This window comes from Triturus cristatus, chromosome 11 (genome assembly GCF_964204655.1).
Source record: "Triturus cristatus chromosome 11, aTriCri1.1, whole genome shotgun sequence".
NCBI classification, from domain to species: domain Eukaryota; kingdom Metazoa; phylum Chordata; class Amphibia; order Caudata; family Salamandridae; genus Triturus; species Triturus cristatus.
The window spans coordinates 566457461-566478884 of NC_140594.1; the positions used below are offsets into that span (position 1 = coordinate 566457461).

The 21424-nt window shown below is 46.9% G+C and overlaps 1 protein-coding gene across 2 annotated transcripts in view; it reads left to right on the forward strand.

The window, feature by feature from the left end:
- The window catches only part of GK5 (glycerol kinase 5), a 246835-nt gene that overhangs the window by 204174 nt on the left and 21237 nt on the right, over positions 1-21424 (forward strand). For both annotated transcript variants that reach the window (XM_085633633.1, XM_085633634.1), the window contains 2 exons: positions 457-516; positions 13230-13363. In XM_085633633.1, coding sequence (XP_085489759.1) covers positions 457-516; positions 13230-13363 — 194 coding nt within the window. The remainder of the gene's footprint in view (positions 1-456; positions 517-13229; positions 13364-21424) is intronic.

The following is a 21424-nucleotide window of genomic DNA, read 5'->3' on the forward strand; positions in this document are numbered from 1 at the left end:
TAATGGAAAATGCTTCTTGAAGGAGAGGAGGGGTAAGAGTTAGGAAGTAGAATAAATGAAGATGCATCTTGAAAGCCTCATGGACATCAGTGAGCTAGGGGGATATTGATCATTTTCAGGAGATTGGTCCACGCATTAGCAGCACAGCTTCTGGAGGTACCTTCCTTATCTATGTTGTCTGTTGTCTCTGCACTTAAGCTCGTCTGCATTTTATTTGGACCTAGCATGCTATTCGGGGACACCTAACTTCATTCTGCTCCATCATCGTGTGACTAAGAACATATTGCACAGGTCGTTTGCATTCACAATGGAGCCAGAACCCTTTAAAAGCAGTGGGTCGTTTGGTATTACAGCCAGCAATGATAACATCTCAGAGAATTCTCAGTATGGTGTTTTTTCCAACTGTAGTCTAGAATTTGGGACCTTCTAAAATGCTTGTTTTTTTCTCGATTTTAGAAATAAGCAATTGTTTGATACAATGTTGAGGGAGACCGCCATTCCAATTACGGACATCAGGCAAGTTTGTTAAATTTCACAGTATATTTTATATGCTCTGCATACATAATGCATTTTTAATTTCATTTTCCCATTTAAGTTGTCATCTGTTCACCCTGTGATTGACTAATATCCATTACTGCCTAAGCTAATTAACATTTGAATTCAAATGTTTGCCTAAACCAGAATTCGTCCAGTTTCCTTTGAACGGAATCATTCATATTCTGGTGGAATTACTAAAAAAAAGCGAGATGGAAAAATGTCCTTTATGAGCGGTTGCTACTTTTTAAGTTACAATAATACTAAGTTGTAGCAGATGTAGCCTTACGGCTAGAGCGGTTGACCTCGAAGCTGGGGAACTGGGTTCCAGTCTCAGCAACAACGCTCAACATCCTGTGATTCTGGGCAACTCACTTAATCTCCCCGTGCCTAACAAAAATGAATGTGTTCTTATGAAACAAAACTGGTGCTCATGTAAAGCGCTCTGATACCCAATATCTTCAAGTCTAGTTTGCGCTATATAAAACTCTAAAAAAATAAAGAACTCTAAAAAAAATATGTCTTGAAATAGGGCATGAAGGCAAAAGGGCAACAGGTTTGTTTCAGATTGGGAGGCAAGAGTATTAAAGAGCAGAAGCATAAGAAGGCCATGTTGTGTACATTGTAACGCTTTAGTACTGCTATCGGTTGTGTTACTCTCTGTAGTTCACAAAACTACAATGCGCACTGGCATCCGTGTGTTCTTGTAATCGATAAACAGAGTTGTAATTCTCACACAATATTTTATGATGATTAAACATTCAGGATTTAAGGTTAACATGAATTTTGGGGCATTGTTTTTGGACCGGGTTCTGTTGTAGTAGCTAGTGTGCCGTATCAATACACGGTTTTTACATCGGATCTTTATATACTGTTTTGAACAACAATTAAACTGTAAAAGCTTTTTCCACCATCTGCTAAGGTGGTATTACCAAGAGCCTCAGACATAGCAGTTTGAGTTGCAGATTGTCTAAAAAAATAGGATGTCTTTTCCATTCTGGCTTGGTGTTCACTGCACTGTTTATGGTTTTCTGATCCTACAGGCACGGGGAACTGCCATTAATGATGCACTCGCGCCATGCTTTTTATGCTAGCAAAAGCCTTTAATTTTATGTTGGCTGCCAGGATAGCTGCTTTATGTAGTGTCAAGAACATTCTAATCCACCTGGCCCTCTAAGCTGATGCGACAAGAACAGCACTTTATTTATAACCCATTATCTGATTAGTGCACCAACATTAGAGGCAATTGGGTGTTTATTGATCAGTTTTACTACTAACTGCGTGAGTTAAGGTAAACCGTAATTTAGTCAGTGGACATATTATGTCGTCCAAATAAAGACATTTGAAAGAAGATATTAGGTTGATTAATCATTGAGGCTAATCCCAGTCAAATACATGGATGTTTTGGTCAAACATTTGTACTACCAAGTATTGCCACTCATGGTTAACATTTTAGAATATAAAGTTTAAAAATTATGAATTCATGTATGCAGTACGTTGATTGAGATTTTTAAATCATAACTCTTAGCCTGGTCCTGTCATATTTTCAGGTTTGGTTTTGATCTCCTGATACATAGAGACAGTACTGGAAGTTGCTTCTTACGTGTCCAAAAACAAGTGGTGAGCAGGCCTGGTACACTGATGTGCATCTCTCTGTATTGCTGGTCCGGCTCCTCTGCTGTACATGCTGAGTCGACCACCCCATTGTCTTGAATTCTGCCTACCAGTGTCAACTAGAAGCTTTGAAGCTCTTAGACTGCTTCTCCTGCCTGTGGATTTAGCACCATGAGTTTTCTCTCCTTTGCTCAGGACCCTCCTTTGTTTTTGCTTTATTACTCTTTTCAGAAGCCCATACCTTAGCAGTCCAGATTCAAGTCATGTTTGACCTTTAGATGGATTTTTAAGGTAGTCAACCCAAATCACTTGCTTAAGGAACCACTATCTGTAGCCCTGTTGAGGTTATATATCAAGACCTCAGTGGCACTGGCAAAATCATATAGACCGCAGTCGTATACACACCAATAACATTGGCAACACTAGCTCCTGAGGGAACCTTGTCACTAGGCTCTTAAACATTAAATCTTCCATATGTAAGCATCCCGATCTATCGAGAACCCCCATTTTAAACACATAAGGTGACTTATAAAAAGTGATAGTACTGTGTGTATTGGCATTGAAGAGTTTGCAACTAAACCTTCCACTGAATGCCAGTGAAGCTATGACTAAGTCTTTCATTCATCCCTCAAAGCGTCCCCTACTCTGCTTCAGATTGTCAGTGAGAGATGGGAAGAGATCCCAGGGGTTTCTGTGAACCAGGAACCATCTGTGCTACTGGAGTGTAAAGTCTATTCTTTTTAAAGAAACCTCTTGTCCACTTAGACCATGAAGGAATGAGAAACGGATGACCTGTGTGTTCATGCTGCCTGACTTTTGGTATTACGTTCCTTGACTTTGATCATTGCTATTTTAGTTATTGATATCCTCATGCATGGGTCTTAGAGAGTTGACATTATTATCCCCACTTAGGAACCCCCTGAATATAGACAGCTTAAACTATCCGGTAGCATTAGTTGTTAAGGTTTTTATAGCTTTAGACAACTGGCCTGTTTTCCTAGTGTTGCTTTGCTTATTCTACAGTTCCCAGCAGAGGACTTGTCTTAGTTTATTCCATTTCCCCATTGGAAATAGAATGCATTCAATTGATTTTCCCTTCTGCCCTCTCTTTCATCACTGCTGGATCTGCAGGCCAGTATATAGTCTGCTCCCTACTCTGGTTGGCTCACTGGTTGAAGCCATTGTCTACATGGTCATTAATACTTCACAGCATGGCGGAAGGTGCCATTACCTCGACTACTTGAGCTTTTATCCCCTAGAAGGAGCCTACTCTTGCAGCTTTTGGCAAACTCTTACTTCAGAGAATGTACAAGTATAATCATTTTTCCTTTGCCATCTAATGCTTTTCTCTGTACAAGCCGGCATAGTAGTAAAAATGTGTGCAGTTTTCTTCTTTACTGGTTTGTAGTGTAGGCATTAGTACACTTCCTAGCCATGATTATAAAATGTCACATTTTCCTGAAGTTCTTTTGCATCTAATAATCTTTAGCCTATCCATATTAACCAACGTTATATTAATTCCATCACAGCAGGCATCAGCCTGAAGAGCAAATAACTTCAATCAAGTGATCTTAGAGACCAAGGGGCATATGTATCAACCGATTTTGTATTCGCAAATGCTGCGAATCGCAAAAAAACAGCGTTTGCGAATACAAAATCGCAAAAGGAGATGTATGAGGCATTTCAGCCTCGCAATCTTAAGGAATCGCTAAATTTGCGATTTCTTAAGTTTGCGTAAGCATTTAAGAAATCGCAAATTGCGATTTCTTAAATGCAATGTAACACGCACCCAAGTTGTGCGATTTCTCCTTAAGAAATCGCAAATTACCACCAACTTCAAGTTGGTGGTAAATTGCGATTTCTTTGAAATATGCACTTTTTTGCATATTTCAAATTGCCATGTGGTGCACATACATGCCCTTAGGGCATGTATGTGTGCCATATGTGCACAGATGCTGATTTCAGGGGTGCATCAGGGTGTCATCATGACACCCTTGCACCTTTCAAATTATTCTCAATTTGCGATTAGCAAATTGCGAATCGCAAATTGAGAAGGACTTCCCATTCATTGCTATGGGCCTCCTGGCCCATAGGAATGAATGGGAAGGTATTCCTTAATTGCGATTTCGCAATTTGCTGATCGCAATTAAGGAATTTTAAGAAATCGCAAACGTTTTGCAATTTTTTAAATACATCCCATTTTGCAATTCTCAAATAGCGATTCTCAAAAAATCGCTATTTGAGAATCGCAAATGGAGATGTTGATACATATGCCCCCAAGTCACTAATGTCATGTTCTTCCTCCGATCACTTCAGAATCATAACAATGCAGTTGGACAACACCACACGTTCTTTTATATCAAGAGTCTGCATGACACCTACTCCACTGGTGACTGGCCATGGATCCGTGGAATGAGTCTTGCTGCTGTTGCTTTTCTTGAGTGATCCTCATATACCCACATCCTGCCCTTCAATAACGAGAGCAGAATTTGGCAACATTTTGTCGAACTTCAAGTAAAGTGATGTTCTCCATACATATTTCTCTCCAAGAACTAGCCCAATCATCTAACATTTGCATCCTGTAACGCCCTGAACGTCTCAGGATCGTTTAACAGACACGACAATGAGGACGCAACCACTTGTGAAGGGTTAGTTCTTTTAATGAAGGCAAATAAAATACAAAGAACAAACAAAAGTTATAGTCACTGGAATCCTCCAGGCTAAGTACGTTACCAGCCCACAGCACGGATGGTCCTAACCGTCCTCTGCATATACGCCGATCCCGGCGTATGCCAACAGAGGGCAGAAATGAAATGGCCGACAATGCCAATCGGTAGGCTGTGAGGGGCACGAAGAGTGTTGGGGAGAATCGAGGAGTCAGGGAAACACCCAGCCGGGGTCTCTACCTGAAGGGAGCAGCCGCTCAACCTCTTCCTCAGACTGCACCGGGACGCGGAGTAACCTCCTGGTGATGCGTCACCGATACCCCAATCACAAGCAAGAAGACTGAACCGAGAGCAGCCGCTCGATCGATCCTGTGGACTTCCGAGTCTGCAACGCGGCAAACACCTCCTGGTGTGCGTTACAGCTGGCAGTCCCTGTGTCTCTGGTCGGGCTGGGAGTTACGACTCCAACCAGCAAAAGCGCCACTGCGCTTGGACTCAGCCGAGTCAAAAAGCGAAGCTCAATGGTTGACCGGTAGAGCTTCCGGGTCCTTCACAGGTGACGATGGGGCAAGACACGGCCCAGGGAGTAACGACTCGACCTACCTCCGTTCTTGCCTTACTGGAGCACCACTCCGGAACACTGCTCTTCACGAAGCAGGTACGTCGGTGTAAACACAATATCCGACAGCCTTGTACCTCCCGGTTCCTCCCTTTATAGGGCGTGTTTTCCTTGAGTTATGTAACAGCTCTCCTGTTTACATAAGGGCGTGTTTCCCTTGAGTTATGTAACAGCTCTCCTGTTTACATAAGGGCGTGTTTCCCTTGAGTTATGTAACAGCTCTCCTGTTTACATAAGGGCGTGTTTCCCTTGAGTTATGTAACAGCTCTCCTGTTTACATAAGGGCGTGTTTCCCTTGTATGACAGGAATTCTTGACAGTACATCCTCCCTCTCAGCGGCTCCCCACGGGTCCAGCGCTGGCAGGAAAACGCCGATGGAACAAGGAGACCAAGCGCGGAGCATGAACCCCTTCAGCCGGTTCCCATGAATGCTCCTCCGGGCCATAGCCTTTCCACGCAACCAGGTACCACAGCTTCCCCCTGCGCCATTTGGACGCCCGTATGCCCGACACTTCATACTCCACCTCCGACTCCACGCATACCGGCCTAGGTGTCCCAGACGGCTTGGAGGGTGCTGGTTTGAGCAATGATACATGAAAGACAGGGTGTATCCGCAATGACTGGGGCAAGCACACCTTCACGTTCACGGGACCCATACACTTGGTAATTCGATAGGGGCCCATGTACTTGGGATGGAACACACTGTTCTTTCGAAACCTCATGTTTCTTGTGGATATCCAGACGTAGTCTCCAGTGCGGTACAGTGGCCCGGGCCTTCTCTTCCTATCTGCCGCAGCCTTGTATCTTCTCTTGGCCTCTATTAGGACAGCCCTTGAGCGCATCAACGTGTCTTTTATGTGTGCCACCCTGTCCGCTGTGGCGGGAATCCTGTCCTCTCTGAACGGATGTAGAAATGGCAAGAACCTGGGATGTTGGCCATAGTTGCTATAGAACGGAGATGACTGTGTGGAGCTGTGAGTGGCGTTGTTATAGGCTATCTCTGCAACCCATAGCAAGTCGACCCATTCTTCCCTGCCCTGGTCCACAAAACATCGCAGATACTGTTTGAGCGTTTGGTTCAGGCGCTCGGTTTGGCCGTCCGTTTGAGGGTGGTAGCTGGTGGACAGGGCGGTCTTAACATGCAGCGCAGTGCACCAAGTCTTCCAGAATTGCGCAGTAAACTGCGACCCCCGGTCCGACACGATCACCCCAGGTAATCCATGCAGTCGTACCACATTCTTTAGGAGTAGTGACGCCAATTCCCCGGCCGTAGGGACTCTCTTGCAGGGGATGAAGTGCCCCATTTTCGTCAAGTAATCCACCACCACCAGTATTGCCGTCATCCCCTGGTCTACCGGTAGGCCCACCACGAAGTCCAGTGATATGCTATCCCATGGTTTATCCGGGGTCGGAAGTGGATGTAAGAGCCCTTGGGTTCGGCCATGGTCGGCCTTCATGGTAGCACACGTAGGACACTCCTGTCCCCACCTCCTGACATCCACTCTCATGGTTGGCCACCAGAAATGCCGTCCCATGCTAGCCACCGTTTTTTCAAAGCCCAAATGACCTGCGCATGGAGAGTCATGGCACCAGATGAATGCTTGTTTCCTTAGCCTAGGCGTGGGTATCAATAGGCACCTGCCCTTCAGGGGTATCCCGTCCTTCAGCTGCCATTCTCTGTGACTGAGGAGCCACCTCCGCCATGCGAATGACCTGATCCCTCTCTTTATTCCCCTCAGGAAAGTATCCGGTTGGATAACCCCCAATACCATCCTCGGGGAAATGATGGAACGCTCGGTTGCAGGCAATGGTTCCTTAACTGCAGATTGACGGGACAGGGCGTCCGCCTTCCGGTTTTCCGTCCCCGGCCGATATGTGATGCGGAAGTTGAACCCCGCAAAGAAGATCATCCACGCAGCTGCCTGGGAGAAAGGTGTCTAGTGGCCGTCATGAACTGTAAGTTCCGATGGTCCGTGTACACCAATACCACATGTCTTGCCCCCATCAACCAATGCCTCCATTCGGTGAAGGCGTCCTTGATTGCGAGAAGCTCCTTCTCCGCAATATGGTAGTTGCGTTCGGCGTCGTTGAGTTTGCGGGACATGTACGCAACGGGATGAAGCACCCCTGTGTCGTGGTTGCGTTGGGACAAGATAGCCCCCAGCGCCACATCCGACGCGTCCGCTTCCACCACGTAGGGGAGATCCGGATCGGGGTGAGCCAACACCGGCGCCTTACCAAAGGCGCTTTTCAGGGCCTCAAAGGCTTTGTTCGCTTCAGGGGACCAGACAAACTCCTTGGACTTCCTCAGTAGCTGTGTGATTGGGGCCACCACTCCTGAAAATCCATCTATAAACCGCCTGTAAAAGTTGGCGAAGCCAATTAAACTTTGGACGTCCTTCACGCTTTGGGGCACCGGCCATTCTTTCACCGCCTTGATCTTTCGTTCTGCCATCTCCTGTCCCTCTGGACTCAGCATCACTCCGAGGAATTCCACGGATGTGACGTGGAAGTCACACTTGCTGAGTTTACAAAACAGCATGTTTTCCCTCAGCTTTTGGAGCACAGCTTTGACGTGGTGTACGTGCTCCTCCACACTGGACGAATAGATGAGGATGTCGTCGATATATACGACCACGTAGATATCCAACTCCTCTCTGAATACCTCATTCAAAAAGTACTGAAAGGCTGCCGGGGCGTTGCACAGACCGAACGGCATGACGAGGTACTCAAAAAGGCCGAACCTGGTCTTAAAGGCGGTCTTCCACTCGTCTCCGTCCCTCATGCGCACCAGATGGTATGCCCCTTTCAAATCCAACTTGGTGTAGATACGAGCTTTCTTGACCTGTTCCAGAAGTACACTGATGAGAGGCAAGGGGTACCGATTTTTTATGGTTATCGCATTCAATGCCCTAAAGTCCACACAGGCTCTCAGCTCCCCATTAGCCTTCGGGATGAAGAAGAGTGGCGAGGCGGCCGGAGACTTGGAAGGGCGGATGAATCCTAGCTTGAGGAGTTTATCCAGGTACCCCCGGAGATGCACGTTTTCAGGCTCCGTCAGGGCATACAGCCTGCCGCTGGGAACGCTGGCTCCTGGCACCAGGTCGATCTGGCAGTCAAACTGTCTATGTGGTGGTAGCACTTCCGCCTTCACCTCATCAAATACATCCTCAAAACTGTGATAAGCCTGGGGGAGAGCCACATCTTTTTCTGCCGCTGTAGCCACCGTCTGACTCCCGCTCTCATCTGCGTCAAGGGATTCCGTTCTTATTCCACAATGCAGGATGCAATACGGTGACGTCATTTCGATGCGATGTGTTGGCCAATCCACAAAGGGGTTGTGTTTCTGTAGCCACGGCAATCCCAATATGACGCCATATTGGGGCGCTCGGATGATGTTAAAATCGATTTGTTCCAAATGGTTCCTCCCATATCTCATCGGAAGGACCCCCGTGTGCTGTCCGATGGGCCCCGTCACCAATCGCCTTCCGTCTACCGCATAGACGTCTTCGGGTACTGCTTTGGGAAGAAGCACTAGCCCTAGCCTGCATGCCTCGTTGTGGTCCATAAACATGCCAGTGGCCCCTGAATCCACCATGGCCACAACGGGTATCCACTGGTCATGCACTCCCACGTGCACCGTGATAAACAGGTGTCGTTGTCCCTTAGTGACCGAGTTGGAAAGTGAAGGGATGGATGAGTGACTCCGAGATGCCCCTTCTCTGGTCTTGGAGTCCTCTAGTTTTCCGCCGGTATGTCCACCACGGCTGTTACCGACCGGTTGGCCCGATAACGTGACGTCTTCGGTTTGGCAGGGCATTCACGTACGTAGTGGCCTTTTTTGCCACAATATAGGCACAATCCTTGTTTACGGCGTGACTCTTTCTCCGTGGCTGTGAGGCTCGCTCGTATTGCGCTGATGTCCATGGGTTCTCCCTTGGATGCGGTGGAAGTTTCAGGACTTCCCACCGTCACATAGGATGGAAGGGATTTTCCTTTTCTCCCATGATCCCCCTTTCTTTCACTGAGCCTATGTTCCAGCCGTAATACCAGGTTGATAAGGCCCTCACATGTCTTGGGTTGAGGGTCAATATGAGCCACGGCGTCCTTGAGCTCATCGCACAGCCCTTGATGGAAGAGCGCCGTCTGTTTAGCAACAGGCCACTTGGTTTCCGCAACCAGCCTTCGGAACGCGTTGAGATACTGCACCAGGTCGTTGGATCCCTGTCTCAACTCAAGCATTTCACGGTCCGCCGTGTACGAGTCAGCCCTTCTGTCGAATACCTTCAGGAATTCCTCGCGAAAAGCACCCCAATCACATAAGAGGGGGTCGTCCCTGCTCACTAGAGGTACGGCCCATTGTGCCGCGTTTCCAGCCAAATAGGATATAAGGAAAGCCACACGAGCCTGACTCGTGGGGAACGCCTTTGGTTTGCACGATAAATGTAGCGCCACTTGTGTGAGGAATACCTGCACTGTGTTAGGATCCCCACTGTACCTCTCTGGTGTTGCCAAGGGGATGGCTACCGGCATTTCCACTACTACCGCAGGGGTCTGGTTCGTGAGGGAGGTGCTGGGCGTGAGCGGGTCCAATTGGATAGCATCCAGTCTGGCTTTTACATCGGCTGTTTCTTGCCTAGAGGCAGCCACTTCAACTTGCATGGCCGCTAAAGCAGCCAGCACATCATCAAGTGTTGCCATGTCTGTTATCGACCGGGAGACAGTTAGTGTTATTAAGGTCGGATATTTTGTAACGCCCTGAACGTCTCAGGATCGTTTAACAGACACGACAATGAGGACGCAACCACTTGTGAAGGGTTAGTTCTTTTAATGAAGGCAAATAAAGTACAAAGAACAAACAAAAGGTATAGTCACTGGAATCCTCCAGGCTAAGTACGTTACCAGCCCACAGCACGGATGGTCCTAACCGTCCTCTGCATATACGCCGATCCCGGCGTATGCCAACAGAGGGCAGAAATGAAATGGCCGACAATGCCAATCGGTAGGCTGTGAGGGGCACGAAGAGTGTTGGGGAGAATCGAGGAGTCAGGGAAACACCCAGCCGGGGTCTCTACCTGAAGGGAGCAGCCGCTCAACCTCTTCCTCAGACTGCACCGGGACGCGGAGTCACCTCTTGGTGATGCGTCACCGATACCCCAATCACAAGCAAGAAGACTGAACCGAGAGCAGCCGCTCGATCGATCCTGTGGACTTCCGAGTCTGTAACGCGGCAAACACCTCCTGGTGGGCGTTACAGCTGGCAGTCCCTGTGTCTCTGGTCGGGCTGGGAGTTACGACTCCAACCAGCAAAAGCGCCACTGCGCTTGGACTCAGCCGAGTCAAAAAGCGAAGCTCAATGGTTGACCGGTAGAGCTTCCGGGTCCTTCACAGGTGACGATGGGGCAAGACACGGCCCAGGGAGTAACGACTCGACCTACCTCCGTTCTTGCCTTACTGGAGCACCACTCCGGAACACTGCTCTTCACGAAGCAGGTACGTCGGTGTAAACACAATATCCGACAGCCTTGTACCTCCCGGTTCCTCCCTTTATAGGGCGTGTTTTCCTTGAGTTATGTAACAGCTCTCCTGTTTACATAAGGGCGTGTTTCCCTTGAGTTATGTAACAGCTCTCCTGTTTACATAAGGGCGTGTTTCCCTTGAGTTATGTAACAGCTCTCCTGTTTACATAAGGGCGTGTTTCCCTTGAGTTATGTAACAGCTCTCCTGTTTACATAAGGGCGTGTTTCCCTTGTATGACAGGAATTCTTGACACATCCTGGATGCACCAGGGTTATTGTTAAAAAAAAAATACCTATGTTGACTTGTAGTGAAGAGATCCCAAATTCATTTTCCATTTCCCTCTAATCCTCACGCTGATCTTGATTGTTTGTTTTCTCAAAACAGCTCTTTGATATTCATAGGATAGACATTTCTGGTGCCTTCAAAACTGCCATTTTTATTTTATTCTTCTGCTGTTTTGCGCGAAGACTATTGTGGGGACTATTTCACTGGTTTTATTGCATCTGAATCAGCTGAAGAAATCCTGGGTCATCTGTGAGATTTTAGCCTGCTCCTGAATAATCTCACACACAATCTCTTCGAATACACAGCACTTCACACTCCCACAGTTGTCCAAATTGTGTGACTTTATTTAATCGTCTTGATTTAAAGTGATCTTGAGATCCTTTTGTACTTTTCTCTTTCCGCTCTTTTTTCATAAGGACATGTTAATCCCAACATTCTTTTCTTCTAAAATTAGTTTCCAAAGTCCAAATACAACCAGAAACCTCCCGCTTCATCTGTTTGGCAACTCCGCAAAACCATTTACTTATCTAGACAGCCAAATGGAGTTGCTTTGTTTAGTCTTTTTGGCTCTTGGGATACCTTTCACCAACTGTCCTATATAAGTCACTGTTGCTCATTCATCCATTCAATTCTCTTTTTTCACTGGATTTGGGCTAGATGGGATTACCTTGTGACTTAAATAATTCAGTGGTCTTCTGCTGGAAATTACACTGAGTAATACAGGGCTGTGGCAGAAAAAGTAACTTTTCACAAGCATATACCCAATTCATGAAATTTACCAGGTAGTTAACTGGGCAGCTCCTAATGCCTTTATCAACTTTTACACCAGATATGCTTTATCTAGAGTAGAGTGGGGAATATGCCAGGGCTTGGAGTAAGTGTACAGACAAGAGATGTAAAACAGAGATTCAATGCTTGGATGAGCTCTGGCATAGTCATATCATTGACCCACCTACCTGCCACCTACACCTTGGTTTGAATGTTCTTTTGGGTTACACGTTTGAGAACTGGGATTATGTGAACCGTGTTTTGGGAGGAGAGAGTGGGGTCAGCCATCTACTGAGCCTATGTTCCCTATTTTTCTTTTTAACACACTTTATTGGTGACTGCTGTAAATCATGTACTTTTCAAAATATAGACATACAAATACAGTCTTTTGGTTTTCTCCCCTCAGGTATCATTTAGAGCCTATGTTCCCTATAAAGGCTTTGCCAATTGTATTTAGAACGACTTTGTCGTTTATAGTGCTGCCATTAAATAATCCGTAGTTAAGTGGTCAACAGATCAGTACTAATTTAGAGTGACCTTAAACCTATGTACTCCACCAAATTAATTTTCACTTTCCTGGCCTTAGAGTTTCTTTGAGGCTTTTCAACGAGCTGTGCTAGGTTTGCATGAAGAACGCAATACCTTTGGAATGTACTGGGTATTAAACTGGATTCTGTATGCTATGGGTATCCAAAACTGACTATCCACAACCTGTTGCCACAATCTTTCTGGCCATCATTCTATTGAACACCACAGTAAGCAGCGTAATGGGATTGTCATGGTGATTTGTGGTCACGTTATGAAGCCGCAAATTCAGAATTTAATGCAGGAATAACTCCTAGACTGGACATCTCTAATTGAATGACTTCTCGGTTTCACCCCCAAAGCGACTTCATTTGGCAAATCATGACCCTCCAAGTAATATCCAAGATAATCCCATTTTCTGATTAGGCATGGAAAGCAAGTTCCAAATTGCCCTCACTCTGCTGGCCAAATAGATAGCAAGAGTCTCCCGATTATCCATCCATTTCTGCTTTCTCGTTGCCACTGCTTTTCACTGTGATCCCCCGTATTTACATCATACTTTTCTTTTTTTTTTGTCGCCAAATTATGAAATGTTTTTCACATTTGGTTTGATTGCTAAAGCCAACTGACCAAATGCTTTTTGGAAAAAAAATTAGAAAACCAATCACTGCTTTTTTCTTATCTCCTCTATTTTTCAGAGCTGATGGGGGAGTGTGTAATAACAGTTTTGTCATGCAGATGACAGCAGATTTATTTAATCGGCCTATAGATAGACCGCAGCACACGGACATGTCTTCCTTGGGCGCAGCTTTCCTGGCAGGCCTTGCAGTGGGTATGTATGATATGAAGAAAAAGCATATTTATTTTCATGACTGATTACATCTTGTGTAGCATAGGTTTTGTTGTGTGTGCATTGCCCATGGAAAGATTAAGAGCTTTGTTGTGTTGCATTCTTGATTATATTTCTGTTCCAGTTTAAAGTTTATTAACTGCTGCTGGCTTCTTAGTTTTCATGCAGCACATAGGTGTGTGATACATGTACCACAATATTGTTGAAGACTCCTGTACTAGAGGAGAAGTTACAGCATAAGCCAAAAGCTGAAGTAATAGAACAATTTGCCTCCTCTTTTATGAAATAGCAGTAATTACATCTCTTTGATTAACTTCTCCCCCTCATATTCTTTTGGTCTAGTGTTAGCAAAGTCCTTTTGCTTTTACTAAAATTATGTGTCACACCTGCACTGGCTTTCAGCCTGCCCAATTCTTCTATTGTTCTGTTACTATGCCATTCACATGTTTCTTCCGCCCTCTATACTGCATCAGACAGTAGGTCAGCCCACTAGAACCATTGGCTAACCTCACTGTGAGAAATGTCGTTCGGCCCTTTCACATGGAGCAATTCCACACACAAAGTAGTTCCCTTCAGTGCCAGGGACTACTATGGCAATGTGTACATTTTGAGACCCAAAAATGTTTTTCTTTGTAGCCACTAGTTTTTTGTAAATTGAGGAGGGCCCTGCAGCTTCCCCAAAAATAAGGTTTTGCAAAAACTATGACAGAACAAAATAAGCATTAACATACCCAAAAAGTATTTACCCATCAGCAAATCAGGTCATCCAGTATCTTTCTTAACTAATGTTATGATGATCATTTGCCGAGTTTTTCACTTCCTGGTTCATTGAGACACCAAGCTTGTCGCAGGCTTTGCCCGAGGATTATAAATGTGCATTGTGATTTTTGTTTTAGCTAATGGTGACCTGGTCGGGAAGAAGCAGCCTCTCTCACCATCATCTCTGTGGACTTTTGGAAGCAGGAGGAGTTTAGATCACAATAAAGAATATCAAGGTGGAAGTTGACCCTAAGACAGCTAGAGCTTGAATCAGCATCTTGGTGTGTTCTAGTCGAGTGTGTCTGATTTCGGTTTAAAAATGTCTAAATGAGAACTGGTGAAAAGCAGAGGCTGGGTCTGGATGGCCACCTTGGTACACAAGGACAGCACATGGCCCTCTCAGATGTAAACTTAAGGGGAAACTAAGTAAAGACAGGTATAGATAATGCACCTGCAAGAAATGTGAGTTAAACATCATACCTATACGCCTCATTCAGTGGGGTGGACGAGGAGGCGGGGGTAGAGTTCTCCTCTTCTTGGACACATAACTGACCACCAACCTAGAGTGCACTGCTCACCCTTTGAGCCTGAACCCATTGGCTTGTACAACTCTTACTTTTAGCAACATCTTCCTCAGTGTTATATTTGGGTACTTGCAGCTGTTGTTGAGAGTGCATTGCAGTTCATACATTTAGTTATCTAATAACGTGTATGAAAAGATCAGGAGCACGGGCAGAACAGAAACTGAGTTTCCAATGCGAAAGTGCAGTATAAGTACTAAGACAAAAACTCACTTAAATATGAAGAATTGTTTTGTCTGAAAAGAAACGGTTCAGAAGCATATTACATCTACCAAGCTCTCCAAAAAAGCAACAAAAACATATATGTTAAAAAAAATGCAATGGGTAGAGGTGGGAGAGCAACACAGGAGAGGGCGTTGTGGTGTTCCATTGCAAGTAAATGCTGCGAGTGGCAGGAGCAATAGGGACAGAAAGGGATGGAGAAGAATCATTTAAGGTTTATTTTTTGCGAAAACAAAGTTGAGCAAGATGGGAAGTGGCAGAGGAAGCAATGGACATGTTTTGAGAAGCTAAAAGGAGAGTGTGAGGGGTTAGGTGTGTGGGGGAGAAGCAGCACACCAAAGAGGGAGACAGAAAACACAAGCACACCCATAGAGTGCTATATGAAAAAGAAAAAAGAACTTCCTTGATGTGGAGCCATGAATGATACAAGTCATCCAATAAAAAAAATGGAAAAGAAGATACGTTCTAGGGGTGAGATAAACGCGAGAAGCTGAAAGAAAACCATTGAATACAAAGCAAGCAAATGACATTGAAAATAAATCAAACCATGGTATACAGTGGGCTGAAGAAAAGCCTTCTATAAGTATTTGTTTTATTAACAATATATCTTCTACAACAGATAGCTAAAAAACTGTCTGCAGGCAAGACCAAAAAATAAATTTGTCCCAAATCGAGCAAAAACAATATTGTGAGAGGCACCCAACACTGCCCTGTGCCTCCTTAGGAGTACTAGAAAGTGTGTTTGAAAAAAACAATTGTAATCTGCCTACATAGCAATAACAAAGGTAGAGTACAATACGGGTCAAGTCAGAGGCTCATTTTACTCTCTCATATTCTTGCCAATGAGCGCTCACCCATACACCAAAGACATCACCCAAAAGCACCTTGTCTGCACTGCTAAAGGCTATATGATTGCAATTGCATAACATTCAGTGCAAGGCGTGGCATAGCAAGGATGCCATGGTTCCTAATGCAAGGAGGGAGATTGGCCCCTCTAGTCAAGCATGATGGGGTCCTTGCTTCTCTACTAGCTTTGCCTTACTGCTCTGCCTCTTCCTTTCTCCTCTTTCCCTATCAGTGGGAATGTAAGGGAGACACAAGTCTCTTACTAGTTTTTTTTTTTATATGTTAGGTATCTATAAAAACCTAGGTGTATAAGTTTCACTATATAAAGAAAATACAAATAAAATCCAATTGAAGCCTCGAAAATATGGGACAAATTTACATTTTGATAAGGCTTGAAAAGGACAACCACATCCCAAAGTTTAATACTTCCCCAATGTTAGACCTGGCACCATTGGCGTGGGTCACCCTTCCATTTTTGTCTGTGCCTCAATGTATTTTTGTGCTGTTATTAGCTGCTCAGGGCCCTGTGACACTGCCATCCAGTGCCACAGGGCAAGTGCTCCCTCTGGAAAAGTGTATTATGTGAATTGACTTCCATGTTTGGCTTATTTGGTTTACTATCAGTTCCTAGTAGAGTGCACCAGGGGTGCCCAGGGCTTGTATATCCAAATGCTGCTAGTGGGCTTGCAGCACTGGTTGTGCCACACACAGAAGCAGCCTGGTAAAATGTGTCTAAGGTCTGCCATTGCAGAACCTGCATGCAGTCTGCTACTGTCATACTGACTGGGCAAGTGTCCCCACTTGCCAGTCCCTAAACCTTCCCTTACCTTCATATTAGTCACCCCTATGGTAGGCCCTAGGGCAGGGTCTATTGTAAGGATAAGGTAGGACATGCCCTGAGGTGTGTGGCATGTCCTATTAGTGAATTACAGCCATTTTCGTTTTTCTCTAATGTAAGGCTACCTGCTTTCCATAGGCCAGAATGGTCTGCTAGATTATAACACTCTGTAATCCTAGCAGGCTCAGGAAGCATGGTAGAAATTCATGTTTAGTATACCTGAACTCCGAATAATAAAATACATCTTTTAGCAAAGGTTATTTTAATATCCTGGGTTTGCAAATGCTACTTTTAGAAAGTTAGCCTTTGCGTGCCTAACCATTTCAGTCCGCCTCTGGAGCGGAGGGCTATCTTCTTTGTGTGTAGCTTGAGTGACAGGGCTGGGAAGTTCCAGGAGACAGGCTGGGGCTGCCAGGTGGTGAATAGAGAGATTACACCAGGATGGGTGGGAGGAGTGCACCTTGACTCTGAATAGGGCAGTGCTCTGCCACCACAATGCTGGCTCCACCCCCTGGGGAGCGTCTGATGTCTCTGCCCTGCCTGCTGAAAGAAGAAGCCAGAGTCCCAACAACAAAGTGCTCCTCACTGAAAAGAACTGGACTGGGATTATGCAAAGGCCCCCCTGGCCTGTAAAGACAAAAGAAACTTGGTATAAATGTAGGAGCCCTGCTCCTAAGAAATCAGATCCTGATTGAACCACGAAGGAACTCTGCCTGACCAGAAGGACCTGGAAGAAGCTGAAGGAGGAGTAACGTTCCCTGACCTGGGGGATTGGCCTGCAGTTGGTGCCTTGCTGAGAAAGGAGAGGGAAAAGACTGAAAGAGACTTTGCACTTTGTTTTTCAACTATCTCTAAGGGCTTGGAAGAAGAGCCTGCCCCCTGAACTGAGTCCCAGGACCATTGGACTCATCTGCCTTCCAAAATTTAGTTGCCTGGACGATTTGTGCTTGTTTCCCGCTGGATTTGGCCCCAGTACGCCTCGTACCCCATCCGCTGCGAAGCCGTGTCTTTGCCGCCCGGCACCATGCGTCTACGCTGATCCAAAAGCGTTAGTACGCACCGTATCTCTCCCGGCCGCATTGCACCTAACCTTCCCCGCCGATTCGAGACGTACAACACTGGCTGCCGAACCCTGTACGCCGGACCCAAGCTCCATCTTCCCGCAGGTACGGTCCGTACGCTGCTAACGTACTGCACCGTGCCGTACTCAGAGCCGAGAAGCCGCAGTACGCTGATCCTCCCCGTACGCTGTACGGCGCCGAGAAGTGTCGCCGCCTATCCGCACCAAAGGTACGGCTCGAACGCCGAACGCCACGGACTCTGCAAGCTGATCCGGGCCATCCGCACGTATCCCTGAAGGTCCAGTACCAACGCCGCGTGCCGACGCCGCGACCCGACCTGCATCTGAATACGCTGCCGAACTACGACCCGGACCCATCAACTTGTCCCGCACTGTCCGTCGCGGACCCCACGAACTTAAGGTACTTTGTTCTGTTCGCACCGCAGCGTGCGCGTCATGGACCCCGGAGTCCGCACCGATTGTTTGACTCGTACTTTCCTTGTTTTTAATGCGGACGAGTCGCACACCCAGGTACGAACCGTACAAAGCCTGCAAAGAATTGACTAAAAGAAGCCTATTTTTGTATTTTAAGCCTTTTTACAAGAACATTGAACTTTAAAATAATACTGTGGTCATTTTAATCGTTATTCTGGTCTTGTGCTAAGCCTTATATAAAGAGAACTATTTTTGATATAACCTTGACTGGTGTCCATTTGTGGTGTGTCATTGTATTACTGTATTTGTTCACAAATGCTTAACCTATGATGCCCTGAGAATAGTCTTGACTGCTTGCGCCACACTACCTAAAGGGTGAGCAGGGGTTATTTGAAAGGGTAATCCCCTTACTCTGACTTAGAATTGAGAGTCCCTGCTTGTCGCAAGTGCATACCTGTGCCAACTAGAGATTCCCGGTTCTAACATTGGTGGGCAGCGGTGAGGATTTGAATTTGCATTTGTGATTCATGTACAGTGATTGAGTGAACGCCATGTAGTGAGTTCAGACCGATAATGCAGCCACACAGTATTGATTTTTGTTTTGCTGAAGAATCTCCACTTTAAGAAACCATGCCTAGCTCAGTCAATGGAGGCAGGGCGTCCTCTATATTCTCTGGAGTTGATGACATAGATTGGGAGGAGGGGGCACTGATGTGCACAAGTGAAGTCTTGAAAGGATACCTCTCCAAGTACAGAATCAACCAAACTGGATTGAGAAACTAGGAGCAGTACACAAAGGCGCTGAGGGCCTGGTACGAATCAAAGTTCCCAGAGAATGCGCTGGAGGTGATACCCCCAGAAGGTGCTTCTGAGCCTGGCAGAGGCCTGTCGCCAGAGGAGATGGCCGACAGGATTGCTGCAAGAGCACATGAAGTGGAGATGGCAAAACTGCAAATGGAAATGGAAAGACAAAGGCTGGCCATGGAGCATGAGGTAAAAATGAGGGAGTTGGATCTCAAGGCCAAGAGTTTAGACCGCTCTCCCTCTGGTGGCAGCAATTTAACAGAGTCAAGGGTGCACATTCCTAAAGATGTAGTGAAAGAATATTATAAGCAGGATGATATTGGGCAGTGGTTCAGGGCCTATGAAGTAGCCATGTCCTCCCACCGGGTCACTGAGAGAGATTGGGGAGCGGGGTTGTGGGGAAGGTTCCTGAGTGAGGGGCGGGACACACTGCTGGATCTCCCCTCTGATGTCACCACATCCTATCCACACATGAAGGAAGCTCTGATGACAAGGTATGGGTTAACTCCTGAATTGTACAGGCAGAGGTTTAGGGATTGCACCAAGAAACCTGGTACCACTTATATAGAATATGTGACTTTTTTTTCCAGAGCACTAGATGGTTGGGTGAAGGGTAGCAAAGTGAATGATTACCAAGGACTGTTTGATTTAATTGCATGGGAGCACTTGTCTGATAATTGTTTTCCTGAGCTACGCCAGCACCTGATGGATAGCAAGCTGACTAACCCTAGGAAGCTTGCTGAGGAGGCGGACCACTGGATCAGCACCAGGGTCCACAAGGGTCCCGTGGGAGGCCCCGCCAAAGGTGGTCAGGGTCCCCAGCAGAAGAGTGGGGGGGACAAGGGTAAACAGAGGGAGTTCTACAGAGGGCTCCAAAGTAATTCCCAAGGGAAAGGTTCTCAGCCATCCCCACCCCCGAAGCAGACTGGGGCCCCGACAGGTAACTCTGTTTAAAAAAGGCCCCCCCAGATGTTACAAGTGTAACAATCTGGGGCACTATTCCATGGATCCCAAGTGCCCCATGTATGGTAAACCAGCACCCTCTGGTGCTCCACCCCCCAAGCAGGTGGCTAGTGTAGCCTTTGGGAGGGAGGTAGATGTCCAAGGGGAGGGGGTTCCCGTACAGATGACCCTAGTCTCATTAGGAGACAGTGAGATGGTCGCTGAGGCCCAACTGCCCCCCAATACTCAAAAGTATGGGCAGTGGGTGACCATAAATGGCAAGAGGGTGGGGGCTCTTAGAGATACAGGAGCCAGTGTGACTGCTGTCAAGCAACACCTGGTGTCTCAAGAGCAGGTGGTCCCACACGCATTCTGCCGTGTTGTCAATGCTGACAACACAGAAAGTCAGTGTCCAATGGCTCAAGTTCCCTTTGAGTGGGGGGGGTCTCTGGTACTCTGCAAGTCGCTGTGAGAACTGCCATGCCTGTTGATTGTCTCCTAGGAAATGATTTGGAGAGCTCCCCTTGGGAAAAGGTGGAGAAGACAACTCACCTGCGGATGGTGGGTTTACCTGATTGGGCGTGCGTGACCACCCGGTCAATGGCAGCCAGTAGGGGTGTTGAAGGGACCCTGGAGCCTGAAGGAGAGGCCCAGGAACCGGCCTTAGGGAGAGGGCGCAGGAGGCACGGGAAACCGGCTCCTGAAGTTCCCACGGCCCAGGAGGAAGCAGACCTTGAGGGGGATGCCCTGGAGCCTACCGGGGAACAGATAGCCGAACTGGGGGACCTGCCTGAGCTGACCCATTGGCAGCAAGAAGGAGGCCCCACCAGGGAGGAATTCTGCAGGGAGCAGAAGGAGTGCCCCTCTCTAGTGGGTATGCGGCAGCAGGCTGCAGCCCAGGCCAATGGTGATCAGTCCGGTACTCACTTAATCTACTGGGAGAACGACCTCCTGTACTCAGAGCCTAAGGTTGCTGAACCTGGGTCAGCCCGTGCGCTGGTGGTACCCCAGAAGTTCAGAGCCTTCCTACTGGGGCTGGCTCACGACGTTCCGTTAGCAGGGCATTTGGGGCAGGACAAGACCTTCGAAAGGCTTGTCACCCACTTTTATTGGCCTCAAATGCGCAAGAGTTCTGACACTCACTGCAGGACATGCCAGACTTGCCAGGCAAGTGGTAAGAGTGGAAGGAAGCTGAGAGCTCCACTCCAACCTTTCCCTGTGGTCAGTACCCCATTCCAGCGAGTGGGGATTGACATTGTGGGGCCACTGGACCCCAAGACAGCAATGGGCAACAGGTTTATCCTGGTCTTGGTGGACCATGCCACCCGGTACCCTGAAGCCATCCCTCTGAGGACAGTGACGGCCCCCGTGGTGAGACGGGCACTGATGGGAATTTTCTCACGAGTAGGATTCTCTCTAGAGGTGGTGTCTGACAGGGGGACCAATTTCATATCAAAATATATGAAATCCCTTTGGCAAGAGTGTGGTGTGACATACAAGTTCACCACCCCTTACCATCCCCAAGGAAACGGGTTGGTTGAGAGATTCAACCGAAC